At 54.3% G+C, this 18481-nt stretch overlaps 1 protein-coding gene across 12 annotated transcripts; it reads left to right on the plus strand.

Moving 5' to 3' along the window:
- The first annotated feature begins 326 nt into the window (after positions 1-326).
- Positions 327-18094, plus strand: KCNIP2 (potassium voltage-gated channel interacting protein 2). 12 transcript variants are annotated; one of them, XM_060286089.1, is made up of 11 exons: positions 327-687; positions 13196-13291; positions 14175-14228; positions 14868-14992; positions 15216-15242; positions 15394-15463; positions 15632-15702; positions 15824-15931; positions 16117-16221; positions 16356-16418; positions 16713-18094. In XM_060286089.1, exons 1-11 carry the CDS (start codon positions 615-617, stop codon positions 16758-16760), a joined length of 840 nt encoding a protein of 279 aa, XP_060142072.1. In that variant the 5' UTR covers positions 327-614; the 3' UTR covers positions 16761-18094. The 12 variants fall into 12 exon arrangements, with proteins under 12 accessions (XP_060142072.1, XP_060142075.1, XP_030721272.1 ...); XM_060286092.1 differs by lacking the exon at positions 14175-14228 and having other exon boundaries at positions 13196-13295; positions 14872-14992; XM_030865412.2 differs by lacking the exon at positions 15216-15242 and having other exon boundaries at positions 14130-14228.
- The last annotated feature ends 387 nt before the right edge of the window (positions 18095-18481 follow it).

The raw sequence follows: 18481 nt of genomic DNA on the forward strand, positions 1-18481 counted from the left end.
AAATAGGGGCTGACAGGGAGACCGAACGGGGGACTCATACGTACCCGGGCCAGTGCTGAGGGTAGGGGAAGGAGTGCTGAGAATCGGGGGCGGGGATTCCTCCTAGCGGAGCCTTTCTGGCCCTGTTCCCTCCTCCACCCGCAAGACCCGGGACTTCAGGTTTAGGGGGTAGTGTTGCCAGAGAGCTCGTCTCCCTCCCCGCACTTCTCAGCTCACCCTTTCACCGGGTGCCTCCCCCGAACTGCAAAGAGGAGGGGGCGGGGGTAGGGGGAGCCAATCCCGGCAGCGCCAAAGGGGGGAGGTGGCGGTGACAGCCGCGGGGAGGGGGCGGGAGGAGAGGCGGCTCGGCTCCAGCTCCGGGCTCTTCTCCGCTCCACTCTGCCTCCGGCTCTGCGCTCACCTACTGTCCAAGCCTCCCGCTCCTGCCCCAGGATCCCCAGGTGGGCCCTAGACCGCGGCGGTCCGCAGGCTCTTAGCCCAAGCGCTGACTCTCCAGCCACCAGCCCCCGGCAGCGCACTACGCCGCCAGGGGGCGCCGTGTGAGTTCTCTATCCCAGCCACCCGGCGCCCCCTCCCACGGCCCACGTTGGGACGGGAGGGGGGCGCCGGGGGCCATGCGGGGCCAGGGCCGTAAGGAGAGTTTGTCCGATTCCCGAGACCTGGACGGATCCTATGACCAGCTCACGGGTGAGTCAGTGGCTTGGGAATCGGGGGAAGGAGGGTAGATTCCATCCCCCCAGACCCTTAAGCCCCTCTAACCCCTGCCAGGCCCTTACCCACACTCTGACCCATTCCCAGGTACCCTCCCGGCTGTTCTGGGCGGCAGGACACTGAGGTTCAAAGCCTTGGGTCCCGCGGGGGTGGTGGTGGTGGTGGAAGGGTTGGGGGCAGAGCACGTGGGCCGGTGGGGAGAGGCAGCAGGTGTGGGCATGCATGACACAAGGCTAGGAGGGTGTCTATAGTGGGAGGTGTTACGTGTGAGAGCGCCTGTCATTCTTTGTGTCTGTGTGTATATATGTGTGTGCGCCTCCCACAGCTGGTTGCCATGTGCCCTGGGCTTGGTGACAGCCAGGGTGAGTGTGATTGCCTGTGATTGTGCAATTGTATGTCTTGTCAGATGTTTCAGTGAAGTTGTGTAGGACCCTGATTGTACTAATGAAGTTGTTTTAACCAAGTATCTCTGTTCTGTGTGCAACTCTGTGCTTTGAGTGTGTGATTTTCTGTATGAAGAGGCATGTGACTACCAGTATGTGTCAGGTCTTCACTTTATGGTGGTATGTCTCTTTGTAAGACTTTATGACTGTGAACCTCCTGGGACAAGCATGTGTTAAAGTGGGTTGTGTTGTGTTTTAATTGTGAGACTGTGCGGGTTATATTGGTGTTTGATACTGATTGTGTACTTTCACGTGGTGATGTCTGCAGTGGGGCTCTGTGAGTGTCTATGGCATGTCTTACCGTTGCTGCCTCTCTGGCTTCCTGGGGCAGAAGGGGGTCTTTAGTGCACACCACTGCTTCCCCATGTTTTCCACAAATAGCCCCGGTCGACCCAAGGAAGGACTCTGGTGTCCATCTACCCAGCCTGGCTTCCAGGAGCGTCACCAGCTCCTGTGGGGAGGCTTTGGTTAATGCTGGATCAGCACCCCCCCCACAAAGTATTTAGAGATCATTCTTACAACTGAAGCTCCTTCAACCCCCAACAACCCTCCCAGAACTTCACCCAAACCCAGAGGAAAACAAACCCTCTAGCCTCCCCTCCAGACCCAGAGGTAGAAGCTCTAGGCCTGGGAGGTGCCATGTGGCCTCCCCTTCTAAGTATCCCCCCAAACCACTTTGCTGCTCAGGCATCCTCTCTCTCCCACACTGGGGAGGTATGTGAGACCAGTACATCTGTGCCTGTGCATATTCCTGGGTTTGGTAGGCAGATCCACGTGTTTGTGTGGGTGACTGTGTCACCTTGTGTACATTTCCATATACGTGTGTTTCTGTCTCTCATTGTGCAGCCTGCCCAAGAACTCCAACAGAGAATGGGAGTAGGGAGACTGTTTGCCCTGTGTCTGAAACAAGCTGGGGAGGTGAAGGGAGGCCATGATCCTTGTCCTTGTCTTGAGGAGAGTAAGGTTAAGACTTGGGGATGAGGAGAGGACTAGGTTGTAACACCTTGAAAAAGTGTCTCCCTGACTAACACACCCTGGGGAGGTTCTCGTCCCTATGCCCAGACTCCCAGAAGGGGGAACCCTTCCACTCAGGCAGGCCCCAGATGTGCCCTAGATGTGCCTCAGGCCTGGATGGATTACAAAGGTCCAGGTGACTAGCTCTGCTTTAGACTGTGTTCTCACCAACTCAGGATCCTTGAGAGTAGTAAGGCCCCCAGCGCCCTCATTAGCACCACATTAATCAGTGTTTTCTTCCTGCTTTAACTGATTCTCCCCTTTAGTGGAATCATCTGCTCCCCACTTGGCTATTTGAATCAGAGATTGGGTGGAAGTGGGGAAGCCCTTGTACGGGAAGGTGCAGGAATAGAAGTGTGAATACCAGCTCTGTATGACTTTTGCTCTCTGGGCCTCATTTTTTTCATCTGTAAAATGGGAAATACTACTTCCCACCTGCCTGCCCCCCAAGGGAAATAAAAAGTTCAAATGTTGACAAGCATAAAGAATCGTGTTCCACGTCATCAGCATCCTCGCTGTAGATAGCTCCACACGCGACTTGGGAAGTAGAAATAAGACTACCAGGAGCTCTCCTTTCGAAGGAGGGCTTATCTTACAGCGGGAGATAAATGGGGTTGGGAAGCCGGTGTTAAGGCGGTGGGTGCTCGGAGACGCCTGAGCTGAAGCCGGATGGGGAGTCGTTGTCCGCGGTGCTGAAGTGCTTGCAAGGCGGAAGTGCAGCAGGACCAGCCAAATTCCCAATGTTCCTTCCTTGTGCAGGCGGGATTCCTGGAATCGGACCTGGGGGTATTCTTTGGCTTCAGTCATCCCGGCCTATCAGGCTGACAGGGAGGGGGCGCTAAAGTCATACCTCAGGTCATCCTGGGTTGCCTCAGCCTCTTTCCTTACCCACTCCCACCCCAGGCTCAAAACAAATCTGGGGGGCTTCCCTGGTGGCGCAGTGGTTGAGAGTCCGCCTGCCGATGCAGGGGACACGGGTTCGTGCCCCGATCCGGGAAGATCCCACATGCCGCGGAGCGGCTGCGCCCGTGAGCCGTGGCCGCTGAGCCTGCGCGTCCGAAGCCTGTGCTCCGCAACGGGAGAGGCCACAACAGTGAGAGGCCCGTGTACCGCAAAAAAAAAAAAAAAAAAAAAATCTGGAGGAGACTTTTAGGAGAAAACAATCTGAACCCCACCCCGCCCCGCCCCGCATCTAGCACCTCCGGGCCCGGCAGGACCTATTGGCAGTGCGGCGAGGTGGGAAAAGGCAGCGATCCGCTGCGGTCCTGTCCAAGCTGGAAGCAAGGAAAGGACTGGAGAAGATGAGGAGAGAGTTGGGACCTGGCTGGCCAAGTCCTGAGCTCGGGTCCCGGCCTGGAATCTCCGGAGTTGCGTCCCTCCGGCCATAAATATCGTTCCCGGACTGGCGCGCCCCCGTGTGGTTTTAGAGGAGCCATGCTTGCGGAGCTGATTCCAGATGAGGATGTTGCCAAATCAAGTGGCAAGGTTCCATGGAGTTCAGGGGTGACTCTCGCCTCGTAAATGTAGGATTTTCAGCCAAAAATACGGGATCCCAGTCGGAAGTGTGGGATCCCCATAGGCTCTGTCAGAAGTTTAAAGGCGTTAGTGGGTCCTGGAAGGGTTTACTTTGGGTATAACCAGATAGGGATGAGTCCAGGGCCAGGACTGTGGGTAGGGGGGCTTCTCCTCGATGCATCTGGCTGACAATCGGCATAGGAGGGGAGAGTGTGAACCCGCCGCACCAGGACACAGGGACACAAAACAGTTACAAGAAAAAGATATTCAGAGACAGAAGACAGACCAGTAGGGGCACGTCCCTGCAGCCCCTTTGTCACTCCAATACACTGGTCAGTTCCTCCTCTTCCCTCCTACTCTCGCGCCCATTGGTCCAGGAAGTATGGAAGTGTGGGGAGTTGCCATGACAACTAGGTCGTCTAAACCCCTTCGCATCTTTGTGTCAAAATGGGAAGAGGAGGGGTGTGACAGGCAGAGAATGAGGGGATGAAGCGGGGCAATGAAAGATAATGTTCATTCCTTCCCCAGCTCATTTTTCAAAAACCGCGGGTGCCCCCTTCCCCACCGGAAATTCAGAAAATATTCCCAGAGAAGGCTGTGAGGGAGAGTCCGTGCCGCCCCTCCCCCCCCGGCCCCGCCCCGCCCGAGTCTAGGAATTTGGGGGGCGGGTGCTTCAGGCGCTGAGGCCAGGGTGAGTTCCCCTCGTGTGGCCGGGAGAAGACGGGAAGCGGACCGAGGCTCTATTGCCTGAGATCCTGGTCCTATGGGTCCGGCCCTCCCGCGCCGCCCACGCAGGGCCCACTCCGTTGGGGGCGGAGATCAGAACGCCCCGGGCCTTGGGGGCGGAGCTTGACCTCTGTGCTCACCGCAGGACCATGAACAGATGCCCCCGCAGGTTCCGGAGCCCGTTGGGGCAGGCAGCGCGATCCCTCTACCAGCTGGTGACTGGGTCGCTGTCGCCAGGTATGAGGAAGGGAGGAAAGGGCTGGACCCCTCAAAAAGTAAGCGAAGTGGGATAGGAGCCTTACAGAGGTGGGGAGAGAAAGGGCCCCTCACAGAGATGGAAGGGGCAGGATCCTTCAAAGAAAAGAGTTTAAAAGGCAAGACTCCAACAGAAGTGGAGCTTGGGATAGGGTCCCTTAAAGAGAAGGTGAAGGACATAGGGGTCTTCAAAGAGGAAAGGAGAAGGGGCATCATCGTCCCTCACAATGGTGGAAGAGGGGGCAGGGCTCCTTACTGAGAGCAGAGGTGGGGGCCTCAACAAGGTGGATGTAAGGGGCAAGGCCCCTCACAGGGATGAAGGGAGGAAGCTTGCAGCAGAGCAGGGAAAAGGCAAAGCTCTTTACTGAATTGCTTAGTTTAATGGGATCTTAAGATGACTAGCGGCAGTGTGCAGAAGGAAAAAATCCTGAGGTGGGACTGGACCAACATGAACTCAGCTAGTGAGTTTATGCATGATGGATGGATAGACTTGTGCGGCATAAGGATTGTATGTCACCGTTTTGTCTATCTCTGGGAGTCTGTATTAAGGGGGTTTGTGCCTCAATGGGGTTGTGATCACTGGGGCTGTGCACCCCTAGGGTTACGTATCCCTGGAATTCTGTGACACTAAGACTGCATGTACCTGGAGTTCTATGCTTTAGAGTTGGGTTGGGGGTTCCTGAGTCACACTAAGTTAGCTGTATAGACTTCATAAGGTTGTACCTTGGTGTGGGATTTGTTCAATTTATGACATGGATTGTGGGTGTCATATCATGGCACTGCTGAGATTATGCACACCTCCACTTGGGTTTCCTTAGAGCTGCCTGGGCAGGGCCCACAGAACCCAGGAACTCCTCCCCACCTGACCTGGGGAGACCAAAACATCCTAGCCTGGTGGCATTCTGGGATCTGTAGTTCTCTGGCTGTCTGCACAGTATCCCCTTGAGCCCCTGGAGTATAAGCAGGCCTCTCCTTACAATGTGCTCCCAGAAGGAGAGGAGATGGGGCTGAGCCAAAGCCATGCTTGGATGTCTCTTGGGAAGCATGTGTCCTCCAAGCCCCCTGCTTGGGCCTGTCTCAAGTGACAGATGGCTGGAGCCAGGCGGGGCCAGCTCTCAATCATAGCAGGCGTGACTTCCAGGCCCTAAAATAGCCCCAGGGCCTAAGGAGATCATTAATTACCTGATGCAGCTGGGGGCTGCTCTGTCTTCTGGCCTGGTTGGGGATGGAGTGGGGCTGGAGGGCTGACAGAAGGGTCTTTACTGGTTGGGTTCTTCACTAGGGGAGCAAGGGCAGACGGGAAAGTGGGACAGTTACATACTATGGGCCCCCTTCATTAGGCAGTATTTCTCTGGGTTTGAACTTCGGGAGGTAAATAACTAAATGATAGGTGTATCTCCGTGGTGAGATTTGAGGGATCTAAGGGAGGGCTCACTTAATGCTTCAAGATAGTTTTCCCTTCAGCCTTCACTATGCCTGAAGTATTTTCATTAAGACTTCACTCCTCTGGGTGAAGAGCAAGGTGGCACAGGGATGCTTGGGGAGGACAGACCTGGGCAACTTTCTCACAGAGCCCAGAGACTTGAGAGGTCTCTGAGTGGGGGTGGGGGGTGGGGAGAGAGCCTGAAAAACAACTTGCTCTTTCACTTCTATCAGATCCTCTCACCAGAGGCCTGGTTGATTTAGGACCTTGAGTCCTGTGAGGCTGGGTCAAGGTCTCTGAAGGTTGAGGGTGAGGGTGAGAGAAGGAAGAGGAGGATCTGCAGACAGGGCAACCGGCTAAACGGTTGTCAATCTGTCCATCTGTGAATCAGCAGCAGAGAGCAAGGAGATGCTGCTGTTCTGCCTCTTTCCAATCAAATAGCCTGGCTTGGCATTCAAGGCTCCATGGAATCTGCCCCTTTCTGGTCTTATCACTCATATCTACCCCAATACCAACTAAGCTGCAGTCACTCAGGATTCCTTGACACCTCCACACACGTTGGAGAGACAGCCTGAGGGAGCTGGCAGATCACTGGTTCTGGTTCAAGTCTCCATCTATCCTTTATCATCTGTGTTATCTTGGGACAATCACTTCTCTGAGCTTCAGTTCCTTCATCTGCAAAATGGGTATACTGCTACTCAATCTGACCATTTCAGCTGTAAACACAGGAATAATAGACCCTACCCCTCAGGTCTATTATGAGGACTAAATTAGATAACATGTGTAAAGTATCAAGGACACAAAACATGCTCAATAAATGTTGGTCCCTTTGTTAAGGCAGACTGTTGACAGTTTAGCCATCCTTTAAGAACCAGCTCAAAAAATACCCTCTCCAGGTTTTTCCTGGGCTCCCAGTTAGAAGACTAGAGCTCATTTCATGGCCTGCTTTGAACAGTTCCTACCACATAGTAGGCACACAACAAATATTTTTTGAATGAGTAGATACCTTATAGTTCTGTCAGTGGGCTGTCTCTCCCTGCCCAGGAGAGCCAGAACCCTGTTTGGTTCACCTTTGTTCCACAGGCACCAGCTCAGAGCCTGGCATTCAATTTGTATAGGTGCAATTTTTTAACATCTTTGCCCTCTAGGAGCTTGGAATCTAATTGAGGAAACAGGACTGATCCAGAAAGACCTGAGTTCAAATTTGCAACATCTCCTCTTAGCTAGGTGACCTTGAGCAAGTTCCTTTACCTTTCTGGGCCTCATTTACCTCATCAGTGAAATGGGCACAATACTTTTCACTCTGCCTACCTCATGGGGTTGTCATGAGAAGACATGGAAATAACAGTGTTTGTGGAAATGCTTTGTAAATTGCTAAGATATGTAAGGGGGGAATATAATATTATTAATAGTGGCAGTAAACAATTATAAGCAATTACTCTGTGCTAGGAATTATTCTAACAGCTTTCCGTGTATTAGTTCATTTAGGAGGGCCTAGCAACCATATGAGGTAGGAAACCGTGGCACAGAGAGATTAAGAACTTTCCCAGTTAATTCCAAGGGGCAGAGCTGGGATTTGAACCCAGGGAGTCTGGCACCCTGGCCCACACTGTTACCTACCATGCTATGCTGCCTCCTTTTACTGTTCCCACTGATAACATTACAGACTTAGGTGCTGAGTTTTGAGGGCCCAATGGGCTACCGTAGAATTTCAGGTAGCTGGGAGCCTGCTGAGGGCTGGAGGCTCTGAAGGGAAGGGAATTTAAGCTGTCTCTAAAGGACAGGTAAGAACTGTAGGATAGGAGAGCAAAAGGGAGTTCATTCCAGGCAGAGGGAGTAGCAGGAGCAAAGCCACAGAGATAGCACTGGGTTTGGTGTGTTTGGGGGACAGTGAGGAGGCGAAACTGGCTCAAAAAAACGTATCTGCCGATGAGGGTGCGGGAAGGGTATTAAATCCCAGGCATGGATTTTGGACGGTGAGAGGGAGATGCTTGCTCATTTCATCTGTAAACCTGTAACCTCCAAAGGTGTGAGAAGCCAAAAACAGTCCCTGAGTTGACTTCTTCCTGGGGGAGAGAGGGGGGACAAGCAGAGGACCAAGCCTGCCGGAGGCATACCCTCCTTCCCAAGGATGTTGGAAGGGTCGGTGGAGAGGGAAGGGGTAAGATACGGTGTGAGATGAATGCCTGACCCCCCAGTGGTGGCCATGTAGAACTGCAGATCCGTGAACCTCAAATGAAGCAGTAGGGACTAGCCCCCATCCCCACCCCCACCCCACAATTGAGGCTGAAACACATCCCAGAGCTGGACGAGGTGGCAAGGGTCCCTTGGGTTAATCCCCCTAAACTGGGCCTCCTGTGTGAGCAAGCCGTCTATGAAAGGAGCCAGTGTAGCGTGGTGGTTTAGAGCACAGGCTGAGTCAGGCTGGGTTGACACTTACTGATCTTGGAGATTTTCTTAAGCTACTTTTGTCTAGTTTTCCTACCCATAACGTGGGGATAACAGTACCTCCTTCACAGGCTTATTGTGAAAATTCAATGTGATAATGTCTGTAAGCACATAGCACATTATCTAGCACATACTGAGTGCTCAATCCCTAGCCAGCTGTGGCAGTAACCCAGAGGCTCTTATCTTCTGGCTCCCTGGTTCTGCAAGCCTCTCCCCACCCCACTACAGACACCACCGCCGCCATCACCACCACTTTGAGGGAGACTGGAAGACGGGGGAGGGGCTCCAGGAATACAGCGGGGCTGTGTGGCTCCCTTGGAAGGTTCAGATTTCCCTCCTACTCTGGGTTTCTCCCTCAGCTCAGTAAAGATTCCCAAAGAACAGGGAGGGTTTTGGCAGCTCCTGGGTGAGGCCCCTGCCAGGTGGAAAGGAAGAGCACATCCCTCCTCTCCCAAGGAGCTTGATTCTCTGGGTCCCAAAGGCAGCTGCAATAAGTCCCCTCCCCAAAGGGTCATGATAGGGCTAAGGGGCTGTTTCCTGCCCAGGCTACTGGACCTAATCCTCCCTCCCTTGGGCCTCAGTTTCCCTGTGGCCTGTGGGAAGAGAGTGCTTCCCGCCTCTCAGTCTCCATGACAACCGCAATCGATGGTGGTGGTGTCCTCCTGACTGGAGAGGTCACCACCTTCTCCTCCCTTATATTCTCATACACTTTCATGCAGATACAATTACACAACCACCATAGACCCATACTCCTAATTATATGACACATCCATACTACCAATCTTCAGACCCACATGCCACAACCCTGCTAAAATACAGATACCTCACACCCCATACACACTCAGAAATACTCCAATACACTCACACACACACCCCACAGACACCCAGGTTACATACCCATATACACCACACACACCGCTAAGACAGGTGCACAATCATGTGTAAACACACACACAGACACACGTAAGAGGAGGTACACATACTCTCCATACACATACAGGAATATACACACAAGAAAACACTCAGACACCCATAACATATTCTGACTCACACATCTATTACTTATGCATGGGCAGCTCCTAGTTTCACACACACACACACCCTGCCCTTCCCTGCCTTCTCTCTAAGCACAGGTCTTCCCTCTGCCCCCTCTCTTTGGTACAGAGTAGCCACAGGCTGTCTGAGGGAAGCTGTCTCAGGGGCAGAGGCAGGGCACTGCCCCCCTTCTGTGGTCTGGCCTGGCCCATAGCCTTCACACCAAAAGCTCTGGAGGAGATACCAATCCATAGGCAGGAGTGGCCTCGTGAAGAGGAAGAGGCTGTGGCTTGGAGGCTGTGGCTGGGAGGCCTGTGGGGAGGCGGGGGGAGGGGGAGAGGGAGGAGATCCGGGGAGCGAGAGGGGGAGGGAGACTGCGGGCAGTCCTACTCAGGCTGGGGAGCCTGAGGGGGAGGAAGTGTGAGAAGGGAGGGCCAGCCTCAGCCTGTGGGGCCATGCCCCCGGCCCACCATGAACCTGGAAGGGCTGGAGATGGTCGCTGTGCTTGTGGTCCTCGCCCTGTTTGTCAAGGTGCTGGAGCAGTTTGGCCTCTTTGAGCCTGTCTCCTTGGAAGGTAACCCAGGTGTATGGGCATGTCTGGCCCGCTGGGTAGAAGGACAGTGGCCCGCAGGGTTGGGGAGAAGATTACTCTGACTTTATGACTGGGGTGAGGGCTGCAGGGGTAAGCAGGTTAGTGAGGGGATGGGACATCTGGGGGAGGGGAGTTGGGGGAACAAGACATCTGGGAGAGGCAAAGAGGGGGACTCAAGGAGTGGACCTGGGGGAGGCGAGGAGGGAATCTGGGGGATTGGGTGTCTGAGGGAGGTGAGAGAGGGCCAGGAGCCAGGGAGGTGATGAGGGGGTACAGCATGGGGGGACTGGGATTGAGGATAAGGGGAAACTGGGGGGAATGAGGAAAAGTCTGGAGACAGGCAGGGGTATCTGGAATAGAGGAAGGAGGTTCCAGGGGTCCTGAGATAACACCAGACTTCTGGGGAGTCCCTTTTGGAGCCAGGGACCCACAACGGCTCTGAAGATGTGTGTGACTCACCACACCTCCATCCTTGCAGGTGTGGGTTACAGGGTGTGTGTGGACTCAGTGTGTGAGAGATACAGGGGGTGTGGCTGTGTGTTCATGTGTGTGAGAAAGGACAAAACGTATGACTACTTGAGCCTGTGTATGTGACAGGGGTGTGATTTACTGTGTCTGAGTGACAGAGTGTGTCGCTTTATGAGATGGCAGATGTGACTGTGCCTGAGGGGCATGGAGTGTGTGGCTGAGCCTCTTTGGGCATCTGATTGTGTGTGTGGCTATTCCCAGAGTTCCCTGATGTTATACCAGCTCCATACCCAAGGTTAGGGATGGGGTGGGTTCTGGAGGGACAGGAGTGGGATCACTGTGAATGAGACATTCATAGACAAATCTGGTAGGACAGTGAGGGGTGGATCGGATCAGGGACCCTGCCTCCCAAGCCGCCTTGCCTCTCCCAGGTCCTCTCAGGATCTAAGGGCAGAATGGGCTCCAGAGTCTAGAGTGGGAAGTGGGAAGGCAATTCTCCACCCAACCCGAAAGTCAGGTGGGGAGAGTGATACTGGAGGTAGAGAGAGGAACATGTTCTGCCTCCCCAGGGAGTTTTAGCCTCTCCCTCTTCTTCATGCCGAGACCTGTGCAGCTCCATAGCATGGCTACAGGAAAACAGGCAAGAACCATGATAAGAGGACTGCAGGGTAGACACCTGGGAGAACTGAAAAAATGTGAAAGGAGCTAGGGAAGAAGGTCCGTGAATTGCCTGCTCTAGAATTCCATAAGAGCAGAAAACTCCTAGTCTACCCTCCATCCTCTGCTGCATTTATTGGGGTGGGGTGGGGTGGGTCGCAGGGATTGGTCCTAGATGAACTGGGATTCATCCGGTCCTGAAAAGATGAAGTCAGTCGGGCTCTAACTTTCCATCCCCTTTAGACTATTGGTGGGAAGGGGGGAGGCATCCTGTCTGCTGAAGGCACCCCCTTTCTCTTCCCACCTTCAGAGGAGCCAAGAGGAGACTGAGTCCTTGGAGCAGGCAGGGGACCAGATGGGGGGATGTGTGAAGAGGGGGAGGTTGGGAGAGGCAGGGGGAGCCAACCCCCAGTCCAGAGGCTACTACACCACCAGAGGCCCCAGGCACAATCGGCTTCGGGAAACCAAAGTCCAGGCTAATGGAGCCCTGGGCCAGAGGCCAGGCCGCCATCGATCCCTCACCCAGCTCACTGCCTCCCTCCCACCTCTCCATAGCTCCTGGGGAGAGAGGACAAATGGGAGGGAGAGGAGGTGCTGACTTCAAGCAGTTCCCTTCTGGGAGCACAGCATCTTCCTGAGGGTGGAGCCGGCTTGGAAGGCAGGGCCTGCAAGGGAGCTGGGGTGCCAATCTACAACTAAAGGAAATTGGGCCCCTCCAGGAATGGACTGAGGCCAGCTTCAGTCAGTATGCCAGGTCCAGTGAGCTCTGGCCCTCGAGTCTGGAGGTGGGTGCAGCCAGGAGATAGACACACAACAGGAACTTGGAGGGTCTCCCTGGGATACAATTAGAGCCGTAGGACACATGTGTAAATAAGAGGAAGTGAGGGGAACTGTGATCAGTGGGCTCTGGGTAGTCCCACATTACAACAAAATACTCATCTCCAAGGTCTCTCATTGCCTGAAAATTTGCTATCATTTCACCTTCAAAGAGTAAGCCATACTGGAAAAGACTGGGAAGGGACACACTTTTAGGGTGGATGAGTTCTCTAAGAACTCTGTTCTGCTGGCAGGAAGATTCTAGGTGCCTTGGAATGAGGGTTTATAGGCAAGAAAGGTGGGGGTGTACCCAGGGCAAATGCAGGTTCTGTGGGTGAGGTGCAGTCTTAGGTATCTGGGTGCCATGGGCACCTAGGTCACAATATGATATGGGCATGTGTGTGGTGACCTTGATATGTCATGGTGACCACACTGTGATGTGATGTCCCAGGGTCATTGTGTGTTCTTGTGTGGTTTGATCGTGCTGTGTGTAAGATGGCCTGTATGGTTCCTAATGTATGTCTGTCATGTTTTTCCCAGGTCAGTCACATTTGTATATGTTTGTATTAAGAAGTACTAGGTCAAAGTGTGTATGTCTGTGTGTGTGTGTGCATGTGTTGGGAGGCCACTGGGTATGAATGAGGTACTAGGTATCAAGCGGTCCTTGTGTGGCATCCATCACTCTGATTTATCATACTATGTATACACACCTGTCACTGTGTGTGTGTGAGAGAGGCAGGCAGCCCCCGGGTTGGACATCACCCTCAGAGGTCCAGCTGTAGCACTGGAGCCAAGGACACTGGGTCAACAAAGACTGAGGCCAATGCTACTTCCTCCCCCCACCCCCGGCCACCTCGCTGTTCCCAGCTGTGTCCCTTTATACAAGGTGCGGAGCCACCTTGGTGGACTTTCCATGCCTGTGAAACCCACTGGACTCCCCTAACCGGCCCCAGCTACTCTCACCATTACCCACCCCCCATATTCCCCCAACACCCGCCCCCAGCCAGGGTTGATTTGTGATGGTGGGGAGGGTACAAGGAACAGAGGGACAGTGGGGTTAATGTACCTTCCTGGGGTCTTCTCTCTTCCCAGGCCACCCTCCAGGGCCCACTAAAAAAGCGCTGAAGCAGCGGTTCCTCAAGCTGCTGCCTTGCTGCGGGCCCCAAGCCCTGCCCTCAGTCAGTGAAAGCAAGTGCCTCTCCTGTGCTTCCGGGGGCGGGGCCCGTATGTGTCGGGGTGTGACCGGTGTGAGGGGAGCCGGCCTGCGTGAGTGTGTGTGGGCGTGACCAATGTGGCGGAGGTGGGCTGGGCACTGACTAACCAGGAGTGTGAGGGGGCGTAGCTACGCAGCGCAGAGCGGAATGTGTGGGCGTGGTCAGTTTGGAGGCGGGGCCTGAGTTGTGGGCCATCTGGGTGTAAGAAATGGGCAGGATCTGGGTGTTTGGGCGTGGTCAGTGTCACAGGCTGAGGCCACTCTGAGCCTGTGTGAGCGTGACCAGTGTGGCAGGGGTGGGACCAGGCGGCTGTGAGGGTCTGTGCGTGGCTTAGCTGGGGTTAGTGTCTGGCCGCCCTCCCCGCCCCTGGGCATGTTTTGGGCCTTGAGATGTAGGTCATCAATGCCTTGACTAGATGGATGCAAGTGTAATGATGGAGCCCGCCTTCCTCCAGATGCCAGGATACCTGAGTTTCCTAGTACCAGCCTGGTCCCCAGTTGAGTGACCTCGCTTTGTCTGTAGGCCTCAGTTTCCTCATTTGGGCTTTGCCCACCTCACAGGATTATACATACTGCATCTTTGCAAGCTATAAAGGCCCGGTTTTGAGAAGGTCGTTGTGTTTGATTCTGCTGGGTCCCACAATGGGGGTCGATTCGGAAAAAGGGCAGGGGGATGTGCGCGGGGTCCGATTCGTGTGTGTCTGTGCTCATTCGTTACGTGTGCCTCTGTGCGCGTGGGGGGCTGGGGTGTGTGCACTGTAACACGCAGGTCTGTGAGATTTGCTGTGAGTGTGAGGGGCGAGGTGTGTGCAGCTGGCCGGGTCCTCCGCTTTCTCGGTGACAGTTCGCTCCCTTCAGCATTAGCCGCCCCAGCCTCCCTCCGCCCCCACAGACCCCGCCCGCTGGACCCAGGTGACTTACTCTCCTGGTGGGGGCGGGGGCGGGGGACTTCGGGAGCCTGGGGTGGGGGCACCTGCCTGGGGAGTGGATGTTGGGAACAGGGGAGGGGCTGATACGGGGCCAGGGGTGGTGGCCTTCTCTAAGGCACACTAGTGCTGTGGCAGGAGTGGGGTGTGGAGGGGGCTTGGCTGGAGCTGGGCGGGGCATGGCTCGGGCATGGCTGGGATAGGCGGGGCTTGGCTGGAGGGAAGGATCTGGGCGGGGCAAGGGTGAGACCGGGCGGATCTGAGTTGGTAAGGGGAGGCCCAGAGCTCGAACCCTCAGAAGCCCCCTCTCCAACCCAATTTTCCTACTCCTGGCCTTCTGGGACAAAGACTGGGCTGGGGGCCTTCCCCTCCAACCATGGATCAAGGGCCCAGGGGCCAGCGCTGACTCAGACCCCGGGCTCTGGGGCCAGGCTTGGCCTTGGCCTGGGCCCGCTGATATACCTCGAAGCCGACCAGCATCTTCTTGGCTCTGGGTCCGGGGAACTGGCAGGCTGGTCTCCGGCGTCGGATATGGGGGGGATGGATGGTTCAGTGATTTTGAAGAGGGGTCGTGGGGGACAGGCCTGAGGCGCGGCTGTCCCCCCCAACCGCCCCCACCCCGCAGACAGCGTGGAGGATGAGTTTGAACTGTCCACCGTGTGTCACCGGCCCGAGGGTCTGGAGCAGCTGCAGGAGCAAACCAAGTTCACGCGCAAAGAGCTACAGGTCCTGTACCGGGGTTTCAAAAACGTGAGTGCAAAGCAGAACCAAACTGGGGAGGGGCAGGGCCTATCCAGGACTTTTCTGAAAGGTTGGCCTGGAGGCTTTGAGGAGTGACAGGGGAGGGGAGGAGAAGGGACAGCTCCCCTTCCACCACAGACCAAACTTCTAGGTTCCTGCTGGTTTGAGAAGGGGCGGAGCCTGTAGATTGGTCTGTCAGTTCTGTGTTTTTTATTTGTGCGCTTGGGAGAAGTCTTTCCTCCAGGAGAAGAGCTATATGGTGAGCCCCCTGGAGACACGAAGATTTCCCCTCTCTCTGGGAGTCTCTGGACAGGGAGGGTTGGGTGGGAACCTGGGGGGTGAGGGGCGGTGAGTGGAAGGGGGTTTTGTCTCTTCCTTCAGTCTGGTTTCCTTCCCTACGCTACCCCCAGGAATGTCCCAGCGGAATTGTCAATGAGGAGAACTTCAAGCAGATTTATTCCCAGTTCTTTCCTCAAGGAGGTGAGGGGACAAGTCCTGAGAAGAAGCAGCTGTCCATCTCTAGGCTGACTTGGGGAGAGGGCTGGAAATGCCAAGTGAATGGGGTTTGAGGAGCCCCACAGAGGTAGGGAGGTAGGAAGTCCTCTCCTGTCTGGAAGCCAAGCTTACTCTTCCACACTTATCCTGCAGACTCCAGCACATATGCCACTTTTCTCTTCAATGCCTTTGACACCAACCATGATGGCTCAGTCAGTTTTGAGGTGAGCTGGAGACTGTGGGCCAGGGAAGCATGTTTCCTGGGGCTTCAGGGCCAGGCCAGACCCAGAGAGAGGGTTGGGTGAAAGGTATCAGAAGACCCATTTTCCCCTGCCTCCTTCCTAGGACTTTGTGGCTGGTTTGTCAGTGATTCTTCGGGGAACCACAGATGACAGGCTGAACTGGGCTTTCAACCTGTATGACCTCAACAAGGATGGCTGCATCACCAAGGAGGTACAAGGCAACTGAACAGCTGGAGGGGTTGTATGTGTGTGGGGAGGTGTAAAGGGCCCATAGGAGGGAAATGTGACCCACATATACATCACCAGCAAGGGGTGAGGTCTGCCCTAGGCTCTAGGCCTTCTAGTTTGGAGGCTGGAGGCTCTGAGGAGGGATCCTCTTCTCTCTCGGCCTAACAGGAAATGCTTGATATCATGAAGTCCATCTATGACATGATGGGCAAGTATACATATCCTGCACTCCGGGAGGAGGCCCCAAGGGAACACGTGGAGAGCTTCTTCCAGGTGCCTGGGACTGGGTAGGCTGGGTTTTAGAGTGAAGGGAAGGAGGTGAGGTCGCAGAAGGGAACTTACCCGAGTTCTGCCTGCCTCTCTCTTGTCATCCCTTCTGTTTTCCCTACCTGACTACTTTTTTGCAGAAGATGGACAGGAACAAAGATGGCGTGGTGACTATTGAGGAATTCATTGAATCTTGTCAAAAGGTACAGGGCCCTGCCCTCTACATTTCCCTGGTTTGGACTCAGGGCCTGATTCAATGATGTAAGAGAAGGCTCCTTTGGGCAGAGTACTATTTCCCTAACTCACCGCTACCTCTGAATCTTTTTCCTTCATAACTTGGGGAGGCCTGTCCCTTCGCCACCTCTCTGGGTGTCTCCTTCCTCACTGCCTCTCTCTGTCTCTGAATGTCCCCATTTCTGAGTCAGTGTCCTTCTCCCTGTCTCTGATAAGCTCTTTTTCTTTCTCTCCAATCTGCCTCTCTCCCACCATGGCTACAGGACGAGAACATCATGAGGTCCATGCAGCTCTTTGACAATGTCATCTAGCTCCCCAGGAGAGGGGGGTCAGTTGTCCTGGGGGGACCATGCTGTAGCCCTAGTCCAGGTGGACCTCACCCTTCTCTTCCCAGGTCTGTCCTCATCCTAGCTCTACCCTGGGGGCTATAGGAATCCAAGAGCCTGGGGATTCAGTGGTTCAGATTGCTGGAGCTGAGGGGGCTATAGAGTGGGCAGAGTGTATCTGTGGGGTGTTCCCAACTCCCAACAGCTCCCCCTTCCTGTCTGAAACTCAGTGCTGAGGGTGCCCCTGCTACAGGAATTGAGTGGTCCTCCCCCTTCCACTCCCACTTGAGAAACCACAATGCTAGACAAAATGTCTCCTGCTATGGTGCTTCCCCCATCCCTGATCTCATAACCATTTCCCCTAAGACCCCCTTAACAGAAAGGCTGTTCTGTCATTGGCACTGACTGGCCTTTCAGACCAGGGCCTTTGAGAGCCCTGTAGGAGGTGGACAAGAATGTAGAGGGAGTAATCTTGGGCCTGAGCCAGTGCATAGGTCCTAGGAGGTAGCTGGGTTAGAGAACAGAAGGGCCTGGGGATTATCAGTGAGAGCATGCCAGGCTATAGCTTTCAGCTCTACAGGTCTGCCATTCAAAGCTGTCAGAATATGAATTTCCAGGCTCTTCAGAAGACCTTGTTTCCTTGGAAATACCCCAGAAAATTTCCAAGTATCCCAGGAGAGTCTGGGATCCTGGTGTTTGGCTCATTCCCTCCTCTCCTCCCTTCCTGTTTGTGTAGTGGTGGTGGCAGTGGGGGGAAGATAGGTGGGAGCTGTCTTGGCTGATACCTGCCAAAGTTTCAGCCTACCCTCTCTGATGGCTACAACTTAAGTTTTCATTTGCCATTTCCTCTCGACTTGGAGGCACAGAGTAAGTCAGGGACAACACAGTGGATGCCTTAGAAGAAAAAGGAAGGAAGGAGGCGGGCATAGATTTGAACCCAGTGTGGGGGCATTTATTAGACTCTGTGATATACCCAGGCTCTATTCCTGCCCCCCGACATAGCCTCCTAATTGCCCACCCAGAGTCTCCTCTTGCTCTATTCAATCTACCCAGAGATGCCCCTGAGCACACCTTGAAGGCAGGAACATTAGGACCCAGGTCCCACCTCACTGTCAGCACCCCTGCCGTGCCGCCACCCCTTAATATATCTGCTTGTCCCGTTTAGCTCACTCTCCCAGTCAGCTGTGATCTGAGGGGAGGGTCCCCAGGGAGCCCCCTTTCCTATCAGAACACTGTTGACTGCTTTGCATTTTTGGTTCCTCTGTAATTTTTGTAAAATAAGAAGTACACCGGATCCAATAAAACACAATGGCTATGCACAGGCTCTGTCTGCCTTTTTGTCTCTCCTACCCCGCACATAACTCACAACCCGTAATTCATACAGCCTTTTGGATTCCAGAGAAAATGCTTCCTTTCCTATAGTATGGCCAACCCTTGGCAGGAGATCAAGACACAGGTTCTGGAAGGGTTGGAAACCTACTGGACCTCAGAGAGGCCCCCGAATCTCCCTTCCACATCCTTAGAGGAGACAAGGAAGAGAAAGGTGATTGATGTCCTGAAGACTATGCCAAGCAAGCTGTCTTTTGGCTAAACATTCTTACAAGTCAAATCCAGAATTTCTAATTTACAGACATCTTCGTTAATTTCAAAGTGTTTTCTTTTGAGAGGGGAATTCCCTTTAGTTTCTAATGAAAGTTCCTTTGTAT

Source organism: Globicephala melas, chromosome 16, assembly GCF_963455315.2.
Source record: "Globicephala melas chromosome 16, mGloMel1.2, whole genome shotgun sequence".
NCBI classification, from domain to species: Eukaryota; Metazoa; Chordata; class Mammalia; order Artiodactyla; family Delphinidae; genus Globicephala; species Globicephala melas.

Bases quoted from the DNA above. Each gene is read 5' to 3' on its own strand.
- KCNIP2 (XM_030865412.2), top strand. From the start codon at position 615: ATGCGGGGCCAGGGCCGTAAGGAGAGTTTGTCCGATTCCCGAGACCTG. The intron at 14,229-14,867 runs GTGACTTACTCT...CCCACCCCGCAG, and splicing joins ACCCCGCCCGCTGGACCCAG to ACAGCGTGGAGGATGAGTTT. The intron at 15,703-15,823 runs GTGAGCTGGAGA...CCTCCTTCCTAG, and splicing joins ATGGCTCAGTCAGTTTTGAG to GACTTTGTGGCTGGTTTGTC.